At 42.5% G+C, this 25,824-nt stretch overlaps 1 protein-coding gene across 2 annotated transcripts in view; it reads right to left on the bottom strand.

Annotated features, from left to right (window-relative positions):
- oxr1a (oxidation resistance 1a) overlaps positions 1–25,824 on the bottom strand; it is a 761,068-nt gene that overhangs the window by 95,465 nt on the left and 639,779 nt on the right. For both annotated transcript variants that reach the window (XM_078540076.1, XM_078540077.1), the window contains one exon: positions 25,621–25,783. In XM_078540076.1, coding sequence (XP_078396202.1) covers positions 25,621–25,783 — 163 coding nt within the window. The remainder of the gene's footprint in view (positions 1–25,620; positions 25,784–25,824) is intronic.

The following is a 25,824-nucleotide window of genomic DNA, read 5'->3' as shown; positions in this document are numbered from 1 at the left end:
CATGACTCTGGTATTCACTTGTCACACGGTGTGCTGAAACATTGCCGGAATGTTGTCAGGGCCCATAGCCTTTGCAGTATCCAGTGCCTTCAGCCATTTCTTGATATCATGTGAAGTGAATCGGATTGCCTGAAGACTGGCATCTGTGATGCTGGGGACCTCAGGAGGAGGCTGAGATGGATCATCCACTTGGCTAAAGATGGTTGCAGATGCTTTGGCCTTATCCTTTGCACTGATGTGCTGCGTTCCCACATCATTGAGGATGGGGATATTTGTGGAGTTCCTCCTCCAGTTAGTTGTTTAATTGTCCACCACCTTTCACAGCTGGGTGTGGCAGGATTACAAAGCTGGGGATCGCTTATAATATCACATACTGCTTCTGCTGTTTAGCATGCAAGTAGTCCTGTGTTGTAGTTTCACCAGGTTGACACCTCATTTTTAGGTATGTTTGGTGCTGCTCCAGATATGCCCTCCTGCATTCTTCATTGAACCAGGGTTGATCCCCTGGCTTCGTGGTAATGGTAGACTGGGGGATATGCCGGGCCATGAAGTTACAGATTGTGGTTGAGTACAATTTTGCTACTGCTGATGGCTCACAGTGTCTCATGGATGCCCAGTCTTGAGTTGCTAGATATTTTCAAAATCGATCCCATTTACCACGGTGGTAGTGCCACACAACACAATGGAGGGTACCCTCAAATTGAAGATGGAGTTTGCCTCAACAAGTATTGTGCGGTGGTCACACCTACCAATACTGTCATCAACAGATGCATCTGACAGGTAGGTTGGTGAGGAGGCGGTCCCTCACCACCTGCCGCACACCCTGTGTAGCAGCTATGTCCTTTAGGACTCGGCCAGCTCAGTGATGGTATTACCGAGCCACTCTTGGTGACGGACATTAAAGTGAGTTGGGGGGAGTGGTTTGGGGAAAAGGGGCTTTTTTAAATTCATTCACGGGATGTGGGCTTCGCTGACTGGGCCAGCATTTATTGCCCATTCCTAGTTGCCCTCGAGGAGGTGATGGTGAGCTGCCCTCTAGAACCACTGCACTCCATGTGGTGTAGGTACACCTACAGTGCTGTTATGAAGGGAGTTCCAGGATTTTGATCCAGGCGGCAGTGAAGGAACGGCGATATATTTCCAAGTCAGGAAATTGGCTTAGTTGTAGGAGACAGAGGGTGATGACAGAAGGATGCTTTAGTGACTGGAAGCCAGTGTCCAGTGGCGTACCTATTATTTGTCATTTATATAAACAACTTGGTGACTATGTGGGGGGTAGGATTAGTAAGTTTGCGGATGACGCAAAGGTGGTGGTTAACAGTGAGGTTGAGTATCTTGGGCTACAGGAAGATATAGACGGGATGGTCAAATGGGCAAATAAGTGGCAGATGGAATTTAACCCTGAAAAGTGGGAGGTGATACACTGTGGAAGGAGTAATTTGACAAGGGAGTATTCAATGAATGGCATGACACTAGGAAGTTCTGAGGAACAAATGGACCTTGGCGTGTGTGTCCGTCGATCTCTGAAGGTGGAGGGGCATGTTAGTGGGATGGTGAAAAAGGCATATGGGACACTTGCCTTTATCAATCAAGGCATAGATTACAAAAGTAGGGAGGTCATGTTGGAGTTGTATAGAACCTTGGTGAGGACACAGCTGGAGTACTGTGTGCAGTTCTGGTTGCCACATTATAGAAAGAATGTGATTGCGCTGGAGGGGGTGCAGAGGAGATTCACAGAACCACACAGAATCACAGTGCAGAAGAGGCCCTTCGGCCCATCGAGTCTGCACTGACATGTGAGAAACACCTGACCTACCTACCTAATCCCATTTAGGCCCATAGCCTTGAATGTTATGTCGTGCCAAGTGCTCATCCAGGTACTTTTAAAGGATGTGAGGCAACTAGGATGTTGCCTGGGATGAAACATTTAAGTTATGAAGAGAGGTTGGATAGACTTGGGTTGTTTTCGTTGGAGTAGAGAAGACTGAGGGGCGACCTGGTCGAGGTGTACAAGATTATGAGGGGCATGGACAGGGTGGATGGAGAGCAGCTGTTCCCCTTAGTTGAAGGGTCAGTCACAAGGGGACATAAGTTCAAGGTGAGGGGCAGGAGGTTTAGGGGGGTTGTGAGGAAAAACTTTTTACCCAGAGGGTGGTCATGGTCTGGAATGCACTGCCTGGGAGGGTGGTGGAGGCGGGTTGCCTCATATCCTTTAAAAAGTACCTGGATGAGCACTTGGGCACACCATAACATTCAAGGCTATGGACCAAGTGCTGGTAAATGGGATTAGGTAGGTAGGTCAGGTGTTTCTCACGTGTCGGTGCAGATTCAATGGGCCGAAGGGCCTCTTCTGCACTCTGTGATTCTGTGAGTGACTTGGAAGGGAACTTCCAGGTGGTGGTGCTCCCATCTATCCGCAGCCCATGTCCTTCTAGCTGGTGATGGTTGTGGGTTTGGAAGGTGCTGTCTAAGGGGCCTTGGTGAATTCCTGCAGTGCATCTTGTAGATGGTACACACTGTTGTTACTGTGCGTTGGTGGTGGAGGGAGTGAATGTTTGTGGATGGGGTGCTAATCAAGTGGGCTGCTTTGTCCTGGATGGTGTCGAGCTTCTTGAGTGTTGTGGGAGCTACACTCATCCAGGCAAGTGAGGAGTATTCCATCACATTCTTGACTTGTGCCTTGTAGATGGTGAATTGGTTTTAGAGAGTCAGGAGGGAGGTGAGTTACTTGCCACAGGATCCCCAGCCCCAACCTACTCTTGTAGCCACAGTAGTTATATGGCTAGTCCAGTTCAGTTTATGGTCAATGGTAACCCCCAGGATGTTGATAGTGGAGGATTCAGTGATGGTAATGCCATTGAACATCAAGGGGCAATAGTTGGATTCTCTCTTGTTGGAGATGGTTGTTGCTATTGAGTGAATGAGGTTGGAGGTTGGGAAGTGGAGCTGCTGACTGAATGTGGGGAGGAGGGGGGTTTGGGGAGAAGGGTGTATGTGTCTGTGGGGGGAGGGTGCGGGGAGGGGCTGATTAGTGTAGAGGGTTGCTGAGGGTGGGTGAGGGGCTTCACCAAGTCTTCTGTCACCAAGAAATATGGAGAGCTTGGATGAAACCTACTTGAGTATGCAAAATAACATCTTCACAAAGTACTTTAAAAACAGATTTTCAGATACGTTGATTTATAATATGTGAACTTCTATGCAGTATGTTAGTTTCCTGCTTTAATGCTATTTTGTGTTTTTGGTGTCTCGAGTCATGTTAATTTTCAAGAGTTTATTTTTATTCTTTCATGTGCCTTGCTAGCAAGGCCAGTATTTGTTGCCCATCCCTAATTGCCCTTGAGAAGGTGGTGGAGAGTTAAAATGGGGTCATATTGGAAAATAGTTTGTGAAGCACTACCATGGTCCTTTGCTTCGCTTTGTTTGTACAAAATCCAGTGAGGTCATATTCTATTCTTAGTATGGCCTTCATCTTGTATTACATGCACTAACTGCATTGAATGCTGAAATACTGAGGTCACATTGGTGATTTGATACAAATGCATTGGTCTACAGTCTTGATGGTTTTATGAGGTAAGCAAAAGGAAAACTAAAGTCTACCCACTTGAAGTCAAATATCATTCCACCCATTTGAAGTGGAATAGAAGCATTTGCATTTCACTAAAGATCACAAAAAGCGCTAGAATTACGTGATTCCTCATCACAAAAAATTTTCAGACCATTTTGTCTTCGGTCACTCTTATCCCTGCTTTAGTGCCTGTCTTCTGAGAGTATTTGCCTTCTTAGAGCTACCCCAATGGCAATAGCATGGCTGATGGAAGGGTAAGGACTATTCGGTGCAGGAAGCTGCTGATAGTTTTGGAGGATAACATTGAGCAGGTCTTGATCTAGAAAGCTTGCCTGTGGACTGTGCGACTCCATAGGCAGCAACAGTCGGGGCTAGCAGGCTGACAGGGAACAGCAAGTGGAGTGCCAGGGGTGGGAGGACCCTGAGAGAGGAATGTAATTTTGTGCTTAGTGCAGCCACTGCCACTAACATCTCAGCAGTCTTGATAATATGTTGGAGGACAGACTGCCAAGCTGCAGTGATATTTTGCACAGCATTTTGAACACTATGATCCACAATCATGGTGACAGCAGTCTTAGCTTCCATGACAACAAGCTGACCTTGTGCGACAGCAGTCTGCGTTTTCACCACAGCACGTGGCGCAATCAAAGACATGACATACTTCATCAACTGCTGCATCCTTGCTGGGTCCATAAGTGAATGAATGGAGTTGGTGGAAAGGATAGGATAGATACCAAGCTGGAAAGGATAGGCTCCAAGCTCCGTATAAAGCCCTGTGCCAAGTTAATAAGTCAATATTCTTTTGTCGGCTTCCTCATCAAAGTGCTCATCTGAGTCCTCTGTGAGATCTTGGGCCCTGGCAAGCTGCATTATCTTTGCAAACTACCCTGGCAGCAGTGCATTCATGCCCGACTTCTCACCATATGTAGATCTGCCTCTAATCTATCCTCTAAGGTACGTACAGTTCCAGGAGCTGAACTGGTGATTATGAATATGAAATCAAGTGCTCATACAATGTCTTCATCATTATCTCTCTTCTTGGTGCTCCTCCACAGCTTGTTCAAGTTGCACTTCTTGGACTTTGGAAAGGAAAAGCATAAAGTTAAGGTTATGGTGAGGGGATGGACCCTGCTGGCGTGTGCAGCCAATCAACAGTGTGGTTAGCACTGGCTAAGGTTAGCACTAGCATGCAGAAATTGACATGCTGCCTGCATTTCAATCAATAGATGTGGGTTAATCACACATCACAGTCCCTCGGTCCTTTTCTGGGGGCTATCCAATTTAGTCCCTACCATGTTTGAAAAAAAATCAAATGAAAACAATTTTTCATTGAAATTTAAACTGATTACACTAATTAGTACTGGTAATATGTTTTTGATTTATTTTCTCTTCCTCTATATAAGAGCCTAACCAAACTAGGATGCAGTTTTATGGGCAATGGCAGTCCTCCAATATCACCTCCACCACCATATTCACTATGCAAACAGCTGGACAGTTTATTTGATCATGGAAGGCATCATAGCGGAAATTTGTTTGTTTGCACCTGATGCACACATTTTCCTCAAAGTTACTGGATAGCAATTGGGAGCAGGAATCTTAGGTTTTTCTTCTGTTCATCAGCCAGTATTCCTATTCCTAAACACTTTGCAGTAATGCCACAGGATTAGTCTCTGTTGGAATTCCAATGGTTAAATAGGTCTACTTGCACTCTGTTTGAGCTCATCCTAAAAGGAAAGCCACAGAACAAAAAACTGGAGCATAACTGTAAATCAGTTAAGAGCCCATGTACCAATGGCTGTGAACAAAGAGCTATGCCTCAGGAAAAACAATGACAGGAAGAAACAGTTAGTGTGAAAAGGCATTGGGGTCTGTCAACTCTGGCAATCAGTTTGAACAAATGGTTGTCATAAAGCATTCACAAGAACAGAAAGAAACAGCAAAAACAAAGCTTAAAAAAGGCTATTGAAGTATTAAAATAAACAAATGATTGTCTCCTATAATTGCATTTGATTGCAGATGAATTGGCACTTTCTATAGTTAATTTAAAGAGTATTTAATTTGTATATTTTCATCAACCATCATCAAGTATAATGTGAAAACAATCAGAATATTTAGAACAAATTAACCATAATTTCTCTCCCACATTATTTTTAAACTCATATTTCATAGAATCAGAAAATTGTGCTCTTTGAAAGAGCTATTCAACTGGTCCCACTCCACTACTATTAAACTTTCAGACACTACATTCCAGTTCATAATTGCTGCATAAAAACAAAATCTCCTCAGCACCTCTTTTGCCAATTATCTTAAAGTTGTGTGCTGCAGTATCAGCCAATCCAGCAGTGGAAAAGTTTATCCTTATTTAGTGGATCAAAATCCAATACAATTTGAGCATGTCTATTAAATCTTCTCTGCTCTAAGAACACCTCCAGTCTATCCACTCAATTGTAATTTCTCATCTATGGTACCAAATGCTTGCTAAAGCATGTTGCCCAAAATTGGACAACACTCCAGCTGAGGCCTAACTAGTTATCTTTAACAGTTTAGCATATTTTTCTTTCTATTCTGGCCACAGAACACCCATTTTTCAGGATCTAAATGGCCGCTTCAGCTTCCAATAATGGGGAACAGAATGCACATGCCCATTTCCCACCTAATTGGTAACAGCCTAAAAACTGCCACACTTAACTAAGATGTTGGGTTCTTTATTTGCATATGCAAGAGCCTAATGTAACTTGAGGCCCCCAATGCTCTGAGGCACTCTGGGAAACAAGGTCTATGGAAACAAGCTCTACTTGTCCCACTCCCCCCTTAAACCAGCTTATATTTCACCTCTCTTCTATTTTTTCTTAGTTCTGTTGAAGAGTCATACAGACTCGAAACGTTAACTGTGTTCCTCTCCGCAGATGTTGTCAGACCTGCTAAGTTTTTCCAGGTATTTTTATTTTTGTTTTTGTTTTGGATTTCCAGCATCTGCAGTTTTTTGCTTTTATCTATGGACCTTGTTGGGCTGAAAACCAACAAGGTTAAGATTTTAAAATACACTTACCTGGATGTCGGATGTGTAATATTTGCAATCCTTCAATCCTCTGGCACCAGTTCTATATCTTAAGGAAGATTGTAAAATTGTGGCAAGGCAATATTTGCACCCTTCCTTCCCTCGGCAACCTAGGATACATCCCAATTGGACCAAATAACCTTTCTAATTTTAAGGCAGCCTCTTAAGAATTCCCTCTGCTCACTTCTATCTGCTAATCTTTTCTCATACCATATACAAGATGCAATGTAGCAACTCACCAAGGTTCCTTCAATAGAACCTTCCAGACCTATGACCTCTATCACCTCGAAGGATAAAAACAGCAGATGCATAGGATCAACACTACCTGCAACACGCCACCCTGACTTAGCACTGCTTTTTCACTGTTGCTGGGTCAAAATCCTGGAACTACCTTCCTAACAGTACTATAAAATGTACCTACACCAGAGAGTTCAAGAAGGCAGGTCACCACCTGCTTCTCAAGAACAATTAGGGATGGGCAACAAATGCTGGCCTTGCCAGGTACCGTCACATCCCATGTAAGAATGAAAACTCTCTTTGTCCTCTCTTTCCTTTTTCAGTTCTCTTCAAAGTTCTTTGCTACCTATATTTTGCTTGATTCTCTACTGTATTCTAAACCTAATATTCATTATAAACTCTGTTCATTTGAATTTCAACTTCTATAGTCAATCAGAGATCTCTAAGTTTGAATATATATCCTTTTGTCCTCATGGAGATATGTATATGAACTGTCTTCTTGAAGGCCTCCAACTGTTCATTTACTGTTTTATTTTCATTCTTTGTTTCCACTTGGACCAGATCTGTTTTCAACTCACTTTCCTCTTCCAGTTGAGGACCTACATCTTTGATTGTTGCTTGTCCTTGTTGCTTTCCTTACGTTTTGATATTATGATTGCTGTTTCCCAAATATTCCCCCACTGAAACATCCTCCACTTACCCACTTCCTTGTTAAGTGGAAACATATTGATCATGAAAGTTTCCAGTACACATTTTAGGAGGTCCTTCCCCACCTTGTTTTTCCCAGACTGTATTAGGATAATTGAAGCCCCCATTATCACTACTTGCTACAACAAACAATCTAAAAAATCTGCTGCCAAATTGTTCATTAACCTAGGATCACCCTTGAATATGAATACAACTCTTGGATTTTTTTCTCCACTACCAATTGTCTCCACTGCCCTCCCCATACTCTAAAACAAGTGCAAGAAACTGATAGACTTCTTTGTCACTAAGACTGAGACCATTTGTATAGCTGCCCCTGCTCACCACTCCTTTACCCTACCTACAAGCCAAACACACCTAAGATTCCTGCTTGCCCTAGCCATGTACTCATATCATTCTCTAATTTTTATCCCCTCTGTCCTACTGTCTTCTTTGAGATCACCTTGTCCATGAACAAATAGGAACATAGGTGGAGGAGTAGACCATTCAGCCCCTCACGCTATTTCTGCCATTCAATTAGACCACAACTGATCTGTATCTTACCTCAATTTACCTGCTTTGGTTCATGTTCTTCAAAACACTTGATAACAAAGATCAATAAGCTTCAATTGTGAAATGTTCAAATTACTTAGCCTCACAGCTTTTGGGTATATTCAAAATTTCAACTGGACACTGACCAGAGGAGGCCATTTCTCTTTTCCTACCCCATCAAATTCTTAATCATCTAAAACACCTAATCATTCCCTAATCTTCAGTACTCAAGCCTGTCAAGGGAGTATGAAACCAGGGCCTGAATTTTGTGCTCGTCAGGCGCGTGCAATCGGCAGGCTCGGAAGCGGACTCAAAATGCGCTTCCACCAGTGATCGGCCCTCAACTGTGATCTTACACTAGCTGGCCAATTAACAGCCAGCCAGCGGGAAACACGCCTGGAGAAAGGCGCAGCATTTTCGTTGGGGGTGGGAAGAGAACGCGCACTGACGTCACCGCGGATGTTGATGAGAGCTTCCACTGAGCTCCATGAAGGCAGACAGCTGCCTCAGGGAGCTACAGACCTCCAAAAAAAAAAAGCCCAAAAATGCCGCAAAAAATGCCCATGCAGCAACATCAAGCACCTGAATGCAGACCTCATAAAAAAAAGTCTCCAGATATTTCTTTTTATTTTAAATCCTAACAGAGATTTCATCTTGCCCTTGGATAAGGTTTCATCAAAAATGTAAAGCTTGCCTGGCCGATTGGCCCGTCCGCCAACCATAAAGTTGCGCGGGCCTTGAAAAATCAATGGGGCTGTTAATGGGCTTAATTACCTGCTTAATTGTTGGCGGACGCTCTTCCGACTTTTGCGCGCACCCGCCTAGCAAAATATCACACGTGCGATGACGTTGGGACATTTACCTGACGTCATCTCCCGTGATTTCACACCCATTCGGGTCGGGCGCGTGCCTGCCCGTGGGACATAAAATTCTGGCCCAGGTAAATCATTCAGCTAAATTTATGCTACAAATTTATGCAAAGCTAATGTGTCCTTCCTCTGGTACTTTACCCGTAACTGAATATAATACTTAAGATGCCATCTAACCAGAGCTTTATCCAGCTGTAACACAACTTTTACCCCTTTGTATTCCTTTGCTCTTGAGATAATGTGATTCCATTCGCCTTTTAAATTATTTTTCTACCTGTCTACTGGATTTCAGTGATTTCTCTGCTTTCACAAAGCTCCTAGCTTCTTGCCACCAACCTGAACTCCATCTGCCAGTTTTTCCTGTTAACTTAGTCTATCAATGTTCCTTTGCAACTTTTGTTCTCATCTACATTATTTACGGTACCAAATAATTTGCAGTAGCCAGAAAACCTGGATATAGGGCTCTCTATTTCTTCATCCAAGTAATTTATAGTGAAATAGATCCCCATGGGACACCACTACTCTCATACTGCCATCACATTCTCAAAAAGGTTGGCTTGGTGTGAAAAAGCAAATGTACAATCTCCTCCTGTTTTTGCTATCTAGTACCAAACAATTCACAGTAGAATCTGTTTCTGGACTCTGTGCATTCCAAAAGGTGGGCTGATCAAGAGAGTTTTTAACCTTGCCTTTATACTGCAGCTTTTCTATATGAAAAATCTGCTACATGTTAGATATTGACCTCAGATCCCACACAGGAGATACATAACTCTTGGGCATGTTTCATGACTGATTGTCAGAACAGTTGAACGCTGCAGCATAGTGGAGGTCAGACATTTTTTACTTTAGTCGGAAGAAGCTTTCAAAACCAATGCAGTAACCAAAATATTCATTTCTTGATGCCTAATTTAAAATCTTTTCTTCCTAATTTAAAAAAACTTTTAATTTTCAACTACTTCAATTTTGAGTTGAAAAAAAAAGTGGGCTTGATTGACATATGGGCGGGCAAAATATATTTCACATTTTAATGATCTTGAAGGAGTATTTTACACTTCAAATTATCTGCACTCTGGAGACATTGAAACATTTTCAGAAGTGGGAGCGGAATCGTAACCCGCAAAAACAGCTTGGTCGGGTGAGATGTGGAAACTCGAAAAATCCAAAATCTAACCCCAATAAACCCACTTCTGGGCTTAACGGAGATAGGACAAGGAGTGCTCCCAGAAGAAAAATATCAGCATATCAAAAATTCCAGCATCCGCAGTTTTTTGCTTTTATCTGAGTGCTCCCAGAAGATGGATTGGCCAATTATAAATGTTTTAATGTTTCACTTAGCCTTGGGAAACCAGGCAGTTGAAGTGAGACAAGTACATTGCTGCAGAGAATATAAATGCTTCCCTCCAGCCTCCCAAGCTCTCTTGCATCAGATCTACTGGTAGCTGTGGCCTGTTAATCAGGCTGACTTTCTAGACAGGAAACCTGTCAAAGTAAGACTCTGCACACTATGAAGTCAAAGCTCTACAGTCCCCGAGGAAACCCAAGCTTCCAGATTTCCCGACAGAAGCTCCGTGGCCCATCAACCTATGCAGTCTGCCCATCAAGATTCTGATCTTGGTACCAGCTATCTTTCTACTGTCACTCCACAACAAAATTTTGCTTATATTTTCTTGAAAGTTTGTTGAGCTACTATTTCTGTCTGTGAATCATGGAGCCTCTCTGATGAGCATTTAATCTTAATCGTCCTTTGGGTGGCCATTTCTAGTACACACTTACCAAAATGGCTCTTGCTCTAAAGGTGGTCTAACCAGGAATTGCAGCTCAAGACCCCAACTTGGCCACCTCAGAGATTCTTTAGCACTTAAAGTATCTGGGGAAAATGGCCAGATTTTCTTAAGCAAGGGATCTGACACCTGAAACAATGGAATATGGCATATTATTCAAATAAATGTTGGTGGGGCCAACAGAATACATTTGTCATCTGCAGAGAACAAAAGGTTGATAGAGAAAAATATTTATGTTATTGTGCAGATTACCGAAGGATCATGGCCAAAGTAGAGAAATAGTAATTAAAGCCAACAGGATATTAGAATCATAGAATAGTTGTAACACAGAAAGAGGCCTTATGGCCCGTGGTATCCATACTGTAAAGAACATATCTTTTTATTTCTGTTGGACTGTGGATTAAAATTACAATGGCTGCAGTTTGAAGGACATGTCTTCTGGAACAGTGCAAGGGATATAGACAATGTTGCTATCCTGGAACAGACTGTGCCATGAAAGACAGGGTGGTGCTGAGGAGGAGTCTGGTCTAATGGGGAACTTCCTGTCAACAACGTTTTAACTGTCTCCTGACCAGGTGACCAGGGTTTGTGCAAGAGCAGTGCAGGAGAATAGCTCCTAACCTGAAAGGAAAAAGACCTAAAACTTCTGTCTCATGTGTGTGTCAAATTCCAGTAATTCTACAATAATAGCAAGCTGGCTTTTTCTCCTCATATCTCTATAATCTGCTCTCTCTCTGAAAACCCCTATCAAGAGGCAAAGGGGAAAATCACTGTTAGAGTGTTAGACTGTTAGAAATGCCTCACGTTCTTCCTAAATCACTCAACCAGTGAACTAAGGGCTGAAAGTGCTGGAAGACAACCTCGTGTCATCAACAAAGAACTGAAAGGAATTTGGAAGACGTTGATCAAAATCAACCCATCGAATCCTGTACTCCAGAATTGGTACTTTTGGAGTGTTTTATCCTACCCTTAAAATCCATGTCTGTGTGTGTCTTAAATGTGTGTATATAGGGATTTAAGAAGGGGTAGAGTTTAGGTTACAGAGTTAGAAATTAGCAGTTCATATTTCTTTCTTTTGCCACTGGTTAAAGACAATTTGTTCAATAAACGGCTATTTATTTATTAAGTTTACAAACCTGGTCCTCGTATTCTGTTAACCTAAATTAAACAGTTAGGCGGGTTGATCAAACTTTTCCACATTTGTTGCATCTCAGGGAGCAGTGAGGCTTAATATTGCAGTGCACTATCCACCAATGAGTCGTGACAGTACCCATTCTCTGCAAGAACAATTCACCTAGTCCCACTCCCCTGCTATTACGTCATTATCCTGCAGTTTTTTTTCTCTTCAAATAATTATTTGAAAGTCATGATTGAATCTGCTAGACTCTCAGGCAGTGCATTGCAGATCCTAACAACTTGCTGTGTAAAGAAATGTTTTCCTCATGTAACCTTTGGTCTCTTTTGCCATACACCTTAAATCTCAACCTTCCTGCTAATGAAAACAGCGTCTCCCCATCTACTGTCTCTAGACTCCTTATGATTTTGAACATCTGAATCAAAGCTCTTCTCAACCTTCTCCAAGGAAAACAGACTCAGCTTATCTATCACATAACTGGAATCCCTCATCTCTGAACCATTCTCGTGAATCTTTTCTTCCTAAAAGTGGTGTCCAGAACTGGAGTCTGAACCAGTGTTTTATACAGATTTATTATAACTTCCTTGCTTTTGTACTCTATGCCACTATTTATAAAGGTCAGGATCCCCTATGCTTTATTAATCGTGCCCTCACTGTCAATTATTTGTGCACATATACCCCTCCATATCTTTCTGCTCCTGCATTCCCTTTAGAATTGTCCCCTTTATTTTATATTGCCTCTCCCTGTTCTTCCTACCAAAATGAATCACTTCACACTCCTCTGCATTAAATTTTAACTGCCACTTGTCCACCCGCCCACTCCCCTGTCTATGTCCTTTTGAAGTTTAACATTGTCCTCCTCACAGTTCATAATATTTTCAAGTTTTGTGTCATTAGCAAGTTTTGAAATCGTATCCTCTGCACCAAAGTTTAGGTCATTAATGTACATCAAGAAAAGCAGGGGCCCTAACCCTGACCCTTCGGAAACCTTCCTCCAATCTGAAAAACAACCATTCACCACTACTGTTTCCTGTCACTCAGGCGATTTTGTATCCATGCAGCTACTGTCCTTTTTATTCCATGGGCTCTAACTTTGTTCGTAAGCTTGTTATGCAGCACTTTGTCAAATGCCTTTTGGAAGCTCATGTGCTCATCAATCCTCATCGTGACCCTAATCCATTCTCTGTTACCTCATCAAAAAACTCAAGCAAGTTAGTAAAACACCGTTTACCCTTAACAAATCCATACTGGCTTTCCTTAATTAATCCACATTTGCCCAAGAGACCATTCATTTAATCCTTGTCTCTAAAAGTTTCCCCACCACAGGCTCGCCTGTTGTTGCTGGGCTTATCCTTACATCCATTTTGAACAACGGTCTATATGATTTGCAATTCTCTAGTCTGCTGGCAGCACCCCTGTATCTAAGGAGGATTGGAAATTGATGGCTGGTGCCTTTGCAATTTCTACCCTTACTTCCCTCAGTATCCTGGTATGCATCTCATCTGGTCATCATGACTGATCAATTTTAAGTACAGCCAGCTTATCTAATACCTCTGTTTACTAATTTTTAGCCCATCATGTGTCTCAACGACCTCCTTTTTCATGTGACTTTGGCAGCATCTTCTTCTTTGGGAAAGCACACATTTAGTACCTCAGCCTTGTTCCTTGCCTCTGTATGTAAATCATCTTTTAGGTCCCTAATTGGCCCCACTCCTCCTTGTACGACTCAGTTATGATGCATATGTCTGTAGATTCCCTTTATGTCGGCTGCCAGTCTCTTCTCATACTCTGTCTTTACTTCCCTTATTTGTTTTTTCAATTCACCTTTGCACCTTTTATATTGAGCCTGATTCTCAATTGTATTACCTACTTGTTGCATCCTTTTTCTGCTTCATCTTATTCTTTATTTCTTTTGACTTCCAGGAAGCTCAGGAATTGTTTGTCCTACACCTTCCCCCCCCATGGGAATGTACCTTGAATGTACCAAACTATTTCCCCTTTAAAGGCAGTCCATTGTTCAGTTACAGTTATACCTCCCAATCTTTGATTCCAATTTATCTGGGCCAGATCAACCCACTGAAGTTGGCCCTCCCCCAGTTCAATGTTTTTCTTTAATGAGATGTGGGTGCTACTGCCCATCCCAAAATGCCCTGGAACTAAGTGGCTTCTTAGGTAATTTCACAGAGCAGTTAAGAGCCAATCACATTGATGTGGGTCTGAAGTCACGTGAAGGCTAGACTGGGTAAGGATTTCCTTCCCTACAGGACATTAATGAACCAGATGGCTTTTTACAACAATCAATGATTGTTGTCACAATCACTGTCACCAAGACTAGATTTATATTCCAGATTTATTAATTGAATTTAAATTCCACAAACTGCCATGGTGGGATTTGAACCCTTGAGCTCACAGCATTAGCCTGGGCCTCTAGATTACTAGTTCAGTGACATTACCACGATAACACCTTCTCCCCATCACTGTGTTACCCTGGGTTGTTTCTTGTCCTTTTCCATAGCCAACCCACACTGATGATACAATGACCATAGTTCCTTAAATGTTCCCCTACTGAGCCTTAATCCATCTGACCCACCTAATTCCCTTGAACCAGACCTCATTGGGCTGGAAACATACTGATGTAGAAAATTCTCCTGCATATACTCTGTCCTTTACACTAATACTATTCCAGTCTATATTAGGATAATTAAAGTATAACTTGCACTTCTCTAATTTACTTGTAAATTTGTTCCTCTATATACTTCCCACTAGTTGGTGGCCCATAGAATACACCCAGTAATATAACAGCACTTCTCGTTTCTTAGCTTGATTATGTCCTTGGCCCCTCAGGGTCTCTCTCCAGCACTGTAATGTTCTCCTTAACCAATACTGCTACTCCTCCCTCCTTTATTTCCTTCCCATCTTTCCTGAACACCTTGATGGTGGGGATAGTGGTGGTAGATTTTATGGAGCTCGTAAGAGTTGGAAGCATGGTGTACAAAATGTGAAATTTTGCTTTTGTAACAGCAGGTTGAGATGGAGAGATAAAGTCAGCAGTGTGCTTGTGGTGTGTCAAGCCTCACCCTGGCCTGCGGTGGTTTCATGTTTGCAATGCATTTGTGTCATGAATACTCATTAGCATAAAAGTTTAAAAAATTATGCCCTACCTTCAAGATAAAGTCTGGCACATGCGAATCTCATGGCACCAGGTTCACATTTGTTTAAAAGTGGCGTGCATTAGTCGACTTTGTGCAGTTGTAAGGTCTGCGGTATTCCTTGTTTAACTCTATGACACAAGGGAGGGGAGCAGGAGAATGGCAACTTGCATGGAGGCTTGGGACTGGCAAGGGTGAGTCAGTGGTGGTGGGGTGGAGTGAAGTTGGGGGCATGGAGGAGTGGAAGAGGGATACACAGAGGGTGGGGTTGCAGGTATGGAGAAGTGAATGTGTGTGTGGAGCCAGAAGAAATGGGACAGATACTAAATGAATATTTCTCATCAATATTCACCAAAGAGAAGGTCTTAGCGGTCGATTTGTCTAGGGAAGAGTGTGTAGATAGCCTGGATCATGTTGAGATCAAAAAAGAGGAGGTGTTAGGTGTCTTGAGGAATATTAAGGTGGATAAATCCCCAGGGCCAAATGGGATCTACCCCAGAGTACTGAGGGAGGCAAGGGAGGAGATTGCTGGGGCCTTGACAGAAATCTTTGTATCCTCACTGGCTACGGGTGAGGTCCCAGAGGACTGGAGAATGGCCCATGTTGTTCCATTGTTTAAGAAGGGTAGCAGGGATAATCCAGGAAATTACAGGCCGGTGAGCCTTACGTCAGTGGTAGGGAAATTATTGGAGAAGATTCTTCATGACAGGATTTACTACCATTTGGAAGCAAATGGGTGCATTAGTGAGAGGCAGCATGGTTTTGTGAAGGGGAGGTCGTGTCTCACTAACTTGATCGAGTTTTTCGAGGAAGTGACAAAGATGATGGACGATGGAAGGTCAGTGGATGTTATATACATGGATTTCAGTAAGGCCTTTGACAAGGTCCCTCATGGCAGACTGGTACAGAAGGTAAAGTTGCACGGGATCAGAGGTGAGCTGGCAAGATGGATACAGAATTGGCTTGGCCATAGAAGACAAAGGGTAGCAGTGGAAGGGTGCTTTTCTGAATGGAGAGCTGTGACTAGTGGAGTTCCGCAGGGATCAGTGTTGGGACCTTTGCTGTTTGTAGTATACATAAATGATTTGGAGGAAAATGTAACTGGGCTAATTAGTAAGTTTGCAGACGACACTAAGGTTGGAGGAGTTGCAGATAGTGAAGAGGATTGTCAAAGGATACAACGGGATATAGATCGGTTGGAGACTTGGGCGGAGAAATGGCAGATGTAGTTTAATCCAGACAAATGCGAGGTAATGCATTTTGGAAGGTCTAATACAGGCAGGAATTATACAGTAAATGGCAGAACCCTTAAGTGCATCGACGGGCAGAAGGGTGTACAGGTCCACTGGTCACTGAAAGTGGCAACGCAGGTGAATAAGGTAGTCAGGAAGGCATGTGGCATGCTTGCCTTCATTGGCAGGGGTATTGAGTATAAATGCTGGGAAGTCATGCTGCAGCTGTATAGAACCTTGGTTAGGCCACACTTGGAATATTGCGTGCAATTCTGGTCACCACATTACCAGAAGGATATGGAGGCGTTGGAGAGGGTGCAGAGGAGGTTTACCAGGATGCTGCCTGGTCTGGAGGTTATTAGCTATGAGGAGAGGTTGGAGAAACTCGGATTGTTCTCACTAGAGCGACGGAGATTGAGGGGCGACTTGATAGAAGTTTACAAAATTATGAGTGGCATGGACAGAGTAGTTAGTCAGAAGCTTTTTCCCAGGGTGGAAGAGTCAATTACTCGGGGACATAGATTTAAGGTGAGAGGAGAAAACTATAGAGGAGATGTGCGGGGCAAGTTTTTTACGCAGAGGGTAGTGAGTGTCTGGAATTCGCTGCCAGAGGAGGTGGTGGAAGCAAATACAATAGTGGTGTTTAAGAGGCAGCTTGACAAATACATGAATAGGATGGGAATAGAGGGATACGGACCCCAGAAGTGTAAAATGTTTTAGTTGATGGGCAATATGATCGGCGCAGGCTTGGAGGGCCGAAGGGCCTGTTCCTGTGCTGTACTTTTCTTTGTTCTTTATTGAATGGCCCTGGTATCCTAGGTGTAATGGGAGCGGGGTGGTGGGAATAATCAATCAGTGAAGGTAAGAAAATGAGGGGCCTAAAGGGTGGTGTCAGAACTGTCCAAATGTGTGTCGACTGGCATAGCTTTAAAGGGCTTTGAGGTCACCTACAACATTTCAATTATCCCTGCTGAGTATGCTCTGGGACAATGTTCTTTACAGTGCATAGAAGGGAGAACCAGCAAGCCACAGAGTAGTGAGTACAACACTGGCCACTAAAATGAATATTCAATAAAGAGTGAACAAAAAAACACAGCATTGTTTCTTCTACAGGAAAGTAAAATGTCCCTAACTCCCCTGTAGCCATCAATGCATGCCAACCATGAGGCATGCCAGCATATTTAGCCCTCTGACTAAGCTGGCCTCAACAAATATTGATGGTGCACATATTAGTAGATTGAAACCCATGTAATGTGACATATTTACAACTTAAATTTAATTTGAAAAAATAATCGTGCCACCTTTACATAAAAACCTAAGAAACAGCAGCAGGAGTAGGCCATTCAGCCCCTCAAGCCATTCAATAAGATAATGGTTAATCTGCCCTAGGCCTCAACTCCTCTTCCGTGCCAGCTCCTTGTAGCCCTCAACTCTCTGATATTTCAAAAATCTATCTGCCTTTTTTTAAAATACCTTCAGTGATCTAGCCTCCACAATTCTCTGGGGTAGAGAATTCAATACAATCACTACCCTCTGAGAGAAGACATTCCTTTGTATCTCAGTTTCAAATGAGTGTCCCTTATTCTGTAACTATGTCCCCTAGTTCGAGATTCCCCCACTCGCAGAAACATCTTCTCAACATTCACCCTGTCAAGCCCCCTCAGGTTCTTGTATGTTTCAATAAGATCACCCCTCATTCTTCGAAACTGTAATGAATAAAGGCCTCACCTGTTTAGCCGTGCTTGATAAGTCAACCCGGTCATCCCAGGAATCAGCCTAGTGAATCTCTTTTGAATTGCCTCCAATGCTAGTACATTCCTTTCTTAAATACGGGGGCCAAAACTGTACACAGCACTCCAGGTGTGGCCTCACCAACAGTACAGTTGTAACAAGACTTCCCTATTTTTAAACTCCAACCCCCTAGCAATACAGGCCAAAATTCCATTTGCCTTCTTAATTACTTGCTGCACCTGCATGCTAACTTTGTGTTTCTTACACAAGAACACTCAGATCCCTCTGTGCTGCACTTTTTTGGAGTCTCTCTCCATTTAAATCATAGTCTGCCTTTTCCCTTTCAGAAAACTATGTTGACTCTGTTTGATTGTGTTAAGCTTTACTAAATGTCCTGCTATTTCTTCCTTAATAAAGGACTCTAGCATTTTCCCAATGACAGATGTTCAGCTGATTGGCCTATAGTTTCCTGCTTTTTGTCTCCCTCCCTTCTCGAATAGAAGCATTACATGAGCGGTTTTCCAAACCGCTGGGACCCTCCCAGAATCCAGTGAGTTCTGGAATATTTTGACCAATGCCTCCACTATCTCTGCAGCCAGTTCCTTTAAAACCCTTGGATGCAGGCCATCAAGTCCTTGCTCCTTGTCTGCCTTTAGTCCCATTAGTTTGTCAAATATTTTGTCCCTTGTGATAGAGACTGTTACAAGATCTTTCCTCTCATTAGCTCCTTGCTTATCTGTCATCTTTGGGATGTTTATAGTGTCCTCCACCATGAAGACTGATGCAAAATATTGGCTTAAATTATCTGCCATTTCTCTGTTTCCCATTACCAATTCTCCAGTCACATCCTCCCAGGGTCCCACACTCACTTTAGCCACTCTTTCTTTGTATATACTTGTAGAAGCTCTTGCTGTTTGTTTTTATATTTCTTGATAATTTACTTTCATAATCAATTTTCTCCCTCTTTTATTAGCTTTTTAGTCATCCGCTGCTGGTTCCTAAAAAATTCCCAATCCTCTGGCCTACCACTAGTTTTCGCTGCTTTGTATGCCTTAGGTTTTGATTGAATACTCTCCTTGGCCTTTGTTAACCACGGGTGGTTCATCCTTCTCATCGAATCCTTCTTTTTGACCGGGATAAATTTTTGCTGAGCATAATGAAATATCTGCTTAAATATCTGCCACTGCTCATCCACTGACCTTCCCCTTAGTCTATTTGCCCAGCCTGCTTTAGACTACTTCATGCCTCTATAATTGCCCTTATTTAAGTTGAGGTCATTGGTTCGAGACCAGAGTTGCTCACCCTCAAATTGAATTTGAAATTCTACCATGTTGTGATCACTACCCCCTAGAGGATCCTTAACTACAATCTCTCTTATCCCACCTCATTATACATTACTAGATCTAAAATAGCTTGTTCCTGGGTAGGTTCTGCAATGTATTACTCTAAGAAACAATCCCTGATGCACTCTACAAATTCGTCTTCCGTGTTACCCCTGCTAATCTGATTTGTCCAGTCAATATGCAGGTTAAAATCAGCTATGACAATTGTAGTGCCCTTCTTACATGCTCCCATTATTTCCTGATTTATACTTTGTCCTACAGTGAGGCAACTCTTCGGGAGCCTGTAGACAACTCCCACTCATGGCTTCTTCGTCTTGCTATTCCTTATTTCCACCCAAATTGATTCCACATCACGATCTATTGCACCTATATCACTACTCACCACTTATACCTTCTTTGATTAACAAAGCTACCCCACCTCCTTTTCCTTTTGCCTATTTTTCCAGAATGTCAAATACCTTTGAATATTGAGTTCCCAATCTTCGTTACCCTGCAACCACGTCTCTGTAATAGCTATCAAGTCATATTCACTTGTTTCTATTTGTGCTCTCAACTCATCTATCTTGTTACAAATGCTGCGTGCATTCAGATAAAGAGCCTTAAGCTTTGACTTTTTACATTATTACTCATTCTGGTTCGAATTTCTAATCAGTTCTTATAGCAAAAGCAAAATGCTGCAGATGCTGGAGATCTGAAATGAAAACAGGAAGTGCTGGAAAAACTCAGTAGGCCTGGCAGCATCTGTGGAGAAAGAAACAGAGTTAAAGTTTCAAGTCCAAGAGCTCTTTAGAACTCTTCTGTTCTGACTCAAAATTGGACTCAAAATGTTGGGCGGAATCTTCTGTTCTGAAGTCTAAGTTCAGCGGCAGGAGTGGCTAACCATGTGCAATCCTACACTGTTCAGTTCATTGCTTATGCATCTGTGTGGATCACGGTGAATCTCATGGCAGGGGCAGGCAGGAAGTCACCCTCCCCACCGCTGCCTCGTGGGATTGAAGGTCCGGGCGCCATATTTAAAGGGTACCCGCACAGCCTTCCTCTCTTCCCCGTTCTCCTGCCTCCGATTTCTAGTCTCCACTCCACTCTTCCACCCTACCCCTCCTTCCACCTTTTACCTGCCTCCCGTGTCCAGCCTTGGCATAGATTGTGCTACCAACGCCTGATATAAGTGAAGTTGCCAACGGTCACCCAGAAAGGGAAAGCAGCGTCTATTCACCTCAAAGTCCTGGAAGAAGTCAAGCTTGCCAAGTCAAGCTCGCCACTTATGTGCAGTCATAAAAGTGAACGTTCTAACTTCTTGCTGACAGGAACTTAACTTGGAGGGGTAATTTAATTCAGGCGAGGTGGCCTTTTAATGAGCATGCATGCCATGCTAATACATGCAAAAGGGCTTCCTGACATTGTTCATCAGGAAGCTTGATCTGCCTTTAAAGTTCCAAGAACAAAATTCTGACAGTTCATCCTGACATCAGGAAACTAATTTTTGGCTTAAACACCAAATTAAACCCACCCACCAGACTTCCTGCTGCTGGTGGGACCAGAAGATTCTGCCCGTTTACTCTGTTTCTGTCTCCACAGATGCTGCCAGACCTGATGAGTTTTTTCAGCACTTTCTGCTGTCATTTCTTATGACAGATTTATAAAAGTGGTGTCCCCCCCTCAAACATACTATAAGGCACAAAGATATACAGAAAATTGTCTACAGACTGAACTAGAGTTGGCAAATATAAAAACTGCTCTGCCACAAATTAAATGGTTATTTCATTTTTTCTGGACTGAACCCAACATTCCTGTTGAGATTTATGGTTAGTAGTGTCAAATTTGAGTTTATGGCAACTCCAGGTTTCTCCCTTCTCTCTCTTCCACTGTCCCAAATAAACTAAAAACAGAGAAATAAAAAATACATTTTACATATAGTCGTTTGGTAGTATAGAACTTGAGTGTTGCTGTAAAAAGATATATTTCTCAAGAACAACTATTTAATGGTTTACCAACACTCAGTGTCATGTGCAAGGGAACACACAGTACATACAGCACAAATACATGGGATTCATGAAACTTGGTATTTATGGGTGAGGTGAGACAGGAGTGGGCAGGGAGCAGTTACTTATAGCAACTGGGAAACACTGAAGTACGGGGAACATGGAGTTCCTGCTAAATTTAACAGCTGGATTTTATTTGAATTTATTTTCTCCATTTTCTGGCAGTGAGCTGGCCGGATTGATAGGCCTGCACTAGAAGTCCTCAGCTAGGGAGCAGAGAAGAGGGAGAAAGTGTGGGGGATAGGGAGAGATCTCAGCAGAGCAGGATGGTGGTTTGGGGATAAGAGATTGCTGACTAGACTGCAAACAATGGGAGAAATTGGGGAGAAAGATTAGAAATCAGCTTGGAGATCATGCAGTGGAAGAAGGTCACCTGGAGATCACCTGGTGGAGTTGTAGGATAGAGGGGAAATCACATGGCAGTTTAAAATGCTAGGCAGGGAGGTAAGGAGAAAATCATTCCTTCTTCTCTTGGCCTACAAGCAGTGCTGGGTTTGGACAGGCTCTCTTCCCTTCAGCTCCTGGATTTCCCTTGTCCTGGGAAACACAGCCCAAAACCATTAAATCTAAATAGCTGCTATACCCTGATGCATGCAGCCATTTTAACATATTTTATTTACTCGATTGAGCCTCAGCCTGCTCCAGTTAAGCTTGAGATCAGGTTCTCCCCTCTGCTCCCCTCACCCCACCCACAATCCTCTATTCCTGCCCTGAAGAATAAAATTCCCCAAATGATCAGCAAATGATAAAATGTTGAGTTATTTAAGTAAAGGTTCAGATGAAGGACACAAGTAAGTTTGGTGCATAAACAGTTACCATATATAATAAGAAATTGCAGACGATGCAATCTGAAGTGGAGTACCCTGGGATACTCGGGCTTGACCAATTTGGTGGTATAAGATTTAAAAGTATTTGCAGTAAAAACAAACACTAGAGTGGGTTTAGTAAGGAATGTGACCTTTAGAGCCAGGCTAAGATATGTAGATGACTGGATGATGTGGTAATTCATCAGAATAGATAAGGCAAAGTTCATATTTCTGAATACAATGTGGGCATTGTTTGTGTTAAAGGTCAAGTCATTCTACGACTATTTTGTAAACTCATCTGTAATTACGGACGTACCGAACGAGATGTACAATATAAGAACAATGTGAGTTAGTGAAAAAGTAGTATAAAGATGGTATAAATACATGCCAGAAACTGTGTTTCTTTGAGTAGCCTCTTAGAACAATCTGAGGGTGCTACCTCCTGTATGCATACTTGTATTGAATAAACTGTGGCTTGATTCACCTACAGCTGATTCTGTGTTGACTGTCTTTAGATACTCAACAACAATTGGTGCTGCGAGCAGGGTCTCCACCAGCTCCTGCGGAACCAGTCATTTGGAGCACCGGGCGGGTTAGTACCTTTATTTTACCACCGATAGTTAGGGTCTAAGTCCGGCAATCGTGTGATAAAGTTTGCAGAGACCCAAATCTGAGAGATGGCTGAAAGATGAGGAAGCAGGAGCTGCGCAGTTAGCCATGAGCCACCAGTAGGCAGGTTAGAAGCGTCTCTAGGTGAAAGGCCAAAGAGAGCCGCACCAGGAGACAGGCAGCTCAGAACCACAGGAGCCAGAGGTGAGGTACCATATAACCATAACCAGACTAGACGAGAATGAGTGGGGACCGGAAGGGTCAATAACCAAATTTATAACGGATAAACATAAACTTAATACAGAAGATGAGATAGAAAGGATGGAATCTGGAAGACCCCCCTCCCCTCCCCACCTCCTGGCTAAGCATAAGGGATAGTGGGATGCCCAAGAACAAGGACAGAGGTGAAAAAGGCATGATTATAGTTATCAGTACCTACTTAGGGCTCAGTAAACATGTAAAATGGGCATTACAGTTAGTGTTTTTAACTTTAAGCTGATTAGTCTATTAGGTAATTTTTGTGTACACAGAGAAGGTGAGAAAAATAAAGTAAAACTTTGATGTTGAAGATAATGGTTAGAGTAAGTCAAATTGGAAATAATCCACACCGAGTTTTGCTGTATGTGAACATGCAAAAGGGAAATTGTGTGTGTCAGATGGATATCTATTTGTAGTTCTTGTTTCTGACTGATTTTCTATGTATGTTTGTAAGACCGTGTCCACCACATGTTTGTCACTGACTTTAAATGTTGATTAACTCTTTGTGGTCTGGTTCTGTATGTTTTCTTCAGTTGTTGGTTAAGGAACGAATGCAATTGTTTTTCTGAGAGGGCGAGATGGGACTCCTCTAAGGGGGTTAAGTGAGTGATAGCACATAGGGCAGTGTGGCTGTGATTGTAAGCTTTGTTGCTTTGATTGTTCTGTAAGTGAACTCTCGAAGACTCCCCTTGTCTCACCTATGCTATGTGAGGCTGCTGTTGAAGTTAGTAGATTTAAACATGTGTCAAAAAGTCACTTTTTCTTGAGTTTTTACTTACAGTTGCTTGAAAAGGTGTGGAGGCAGTTAATTGGACCTTAAAAAAAACAAGTGAACATGTATAATCTGTTGTTTTATTTTATGTATTTATATGCTAATTGCTTGGGAATTAACAGTACCCCTGTAAGGATAAGGGATGTCATTGAGTGGGGTGATTTGAAGTGAAGTTGTAAGCTAAAAGCAAAATACTGCAGATGCTGGAAATCTGAAACAAAAACAAAAATTGCTGGAAAAACTCAGCAGGTCTGACAGCATCTGTGGAGAGAAAGACAGAGTTAACGTTTCGAGTCTATATGACTCTTCTTCAGGACTAAAGAGAAGCAGAAATGTGGTGAGAGGCAAAGGAGAGATTGCAAAAGATGTCATAAACAAAAGGTCAAAGGGGTGTTGATGGTGGTGACACTGGCTAAAGGAGCAATCTCTCCTTTGCCTCCACCTATCACTGGCCGCCTATCCAGCTTCACCTGTCCCACCCCCCTTAAACAGTACATATTTCACCACATTTCTACTTCTCTTTAAAAGAGTCATATGCACTCAAAACATTAACTCTGTCTTTCTCTCCACAGATGCTGTTAGACCTGCTGAGTTTTTCCAGCAATTTTTGTTGTTGAAGTGAAGTTGTAATGCACAATAATGGGTCTGGGGTTATGGAATGGAGACCAAGTTTTTTTTTGAAAAAAAAATGTAAAATTTGTGCAGATCACGCCACTCAGGAACTAGAGAAGAGTTGTCAACAATAATGATGAGATGATCGAGCAGTAAGATCTTATCCTGAGGGAAACTAGACGTTCTAAGAATGGTTTGGGACTGGGATATTAGGGTGGACATTCACCCCGGATCAGAATTGCTTCCCATGTACTGGTGGTAGTGCAACTGCTAATTGCTATCAGACTTATGATTGAAGTGCAGCACCCTGGGATACTCAGGCTTGACCAAATTATTGGTATAAGATTTAAAAGTGTTTTCAGTAAAAAAAACACTAGAGCGGATGTAGTAAGGAATGTGACCTTTGGTTCAGGCCAGGAAATCGATGGCCTATGGGTCAGGCCATGATAAGCTAAGGAATGTGGCATTCAGGGCCAGGCTAAGATATGCAGATGACTGGACCCTGTGGTAAATCGTCTGAATAGATGAGGTAAAGTATGTGTTTCTGAATAAACTGTCGGAATTGTTACGTTAAAGGACAGGTCATTCCGTGACTATTTTGTAAACTCATTTGTAATTGCGGACTGCCGAACTAGACGTCCAAGTTAAGAATAATGTGAGTTAGTGATGAGGTATCACAACGTTGCTATAAATACATGACAGAAACTGTGTACCTTTGAGTAGCCTCTTAGGGCAATCTGAAGGTGCTATCCCCTGTATGCATACTTGTATTGAATAAACCGCTGCTTGATTCACTGTGACTATCCGTTGAGTGTCTTCAGACATTCCACAACATAATCCCACAACTTTGAAGCAAGCATGTTAACAATTCTTTGAGATTATTATTAGTAAGTAACGATAAAAGTCTTACCTCAGGTGAAGGATAGGAATTCATCTTGGGCCCTGATGCAAAACGGGCAGTATTGCATTGGCTTCTCATGATCCACAGTGCCTGACATTTAGTCCATCGCAATCAACACAATTGATCCAATAACACCCATTTTACACAACTGCTCAATTTGAATTTCTACTCCTAGTTCTTATAAAATTTAAGCCATACATGCATGATTTAAAAAAAATGACCAGATAAAGATTTCTATGTAGCTTCTCAAAATAGGACAGGGATTAATCACAGGATACTTTTACCTCCCAGTCTTTCAGCACTGATTCATTGTTGGAACTCTCATTCATTTCAGACTTCTCATTCTTTATGACAACCATGAATCCTGGCTCCTTCACTGACTCTCCAGTTTCATTCCCGTATACATCTGGAGACCACTGCACAAAGAAGACATACAGATGTTCGGCCCTGCAAAGCAAACAGTTTCCTCTGAGTAAATATCAGCTGAC

The sequence above is a fragment of the Cetorhinus maximus genome, chromosome 4 (assembly GCF_964194155.1).
Source record: "Cetorhinus maximus chromosome 4, sCetMax3.hap1.1, whole genome shotgun sequence".
In the NCBI taxonomy this organism is placed as follows: domain Eukaryota; kingdom Metazoa; phylum Chordata; class Chondrichthyes; order Lamniformes; family Cetorhinidae; genus Cetorhinus; species Cetorhinus maximus.
This window is presented reverse-complemented; position numbering and strand designations above follow the sequence as displayed.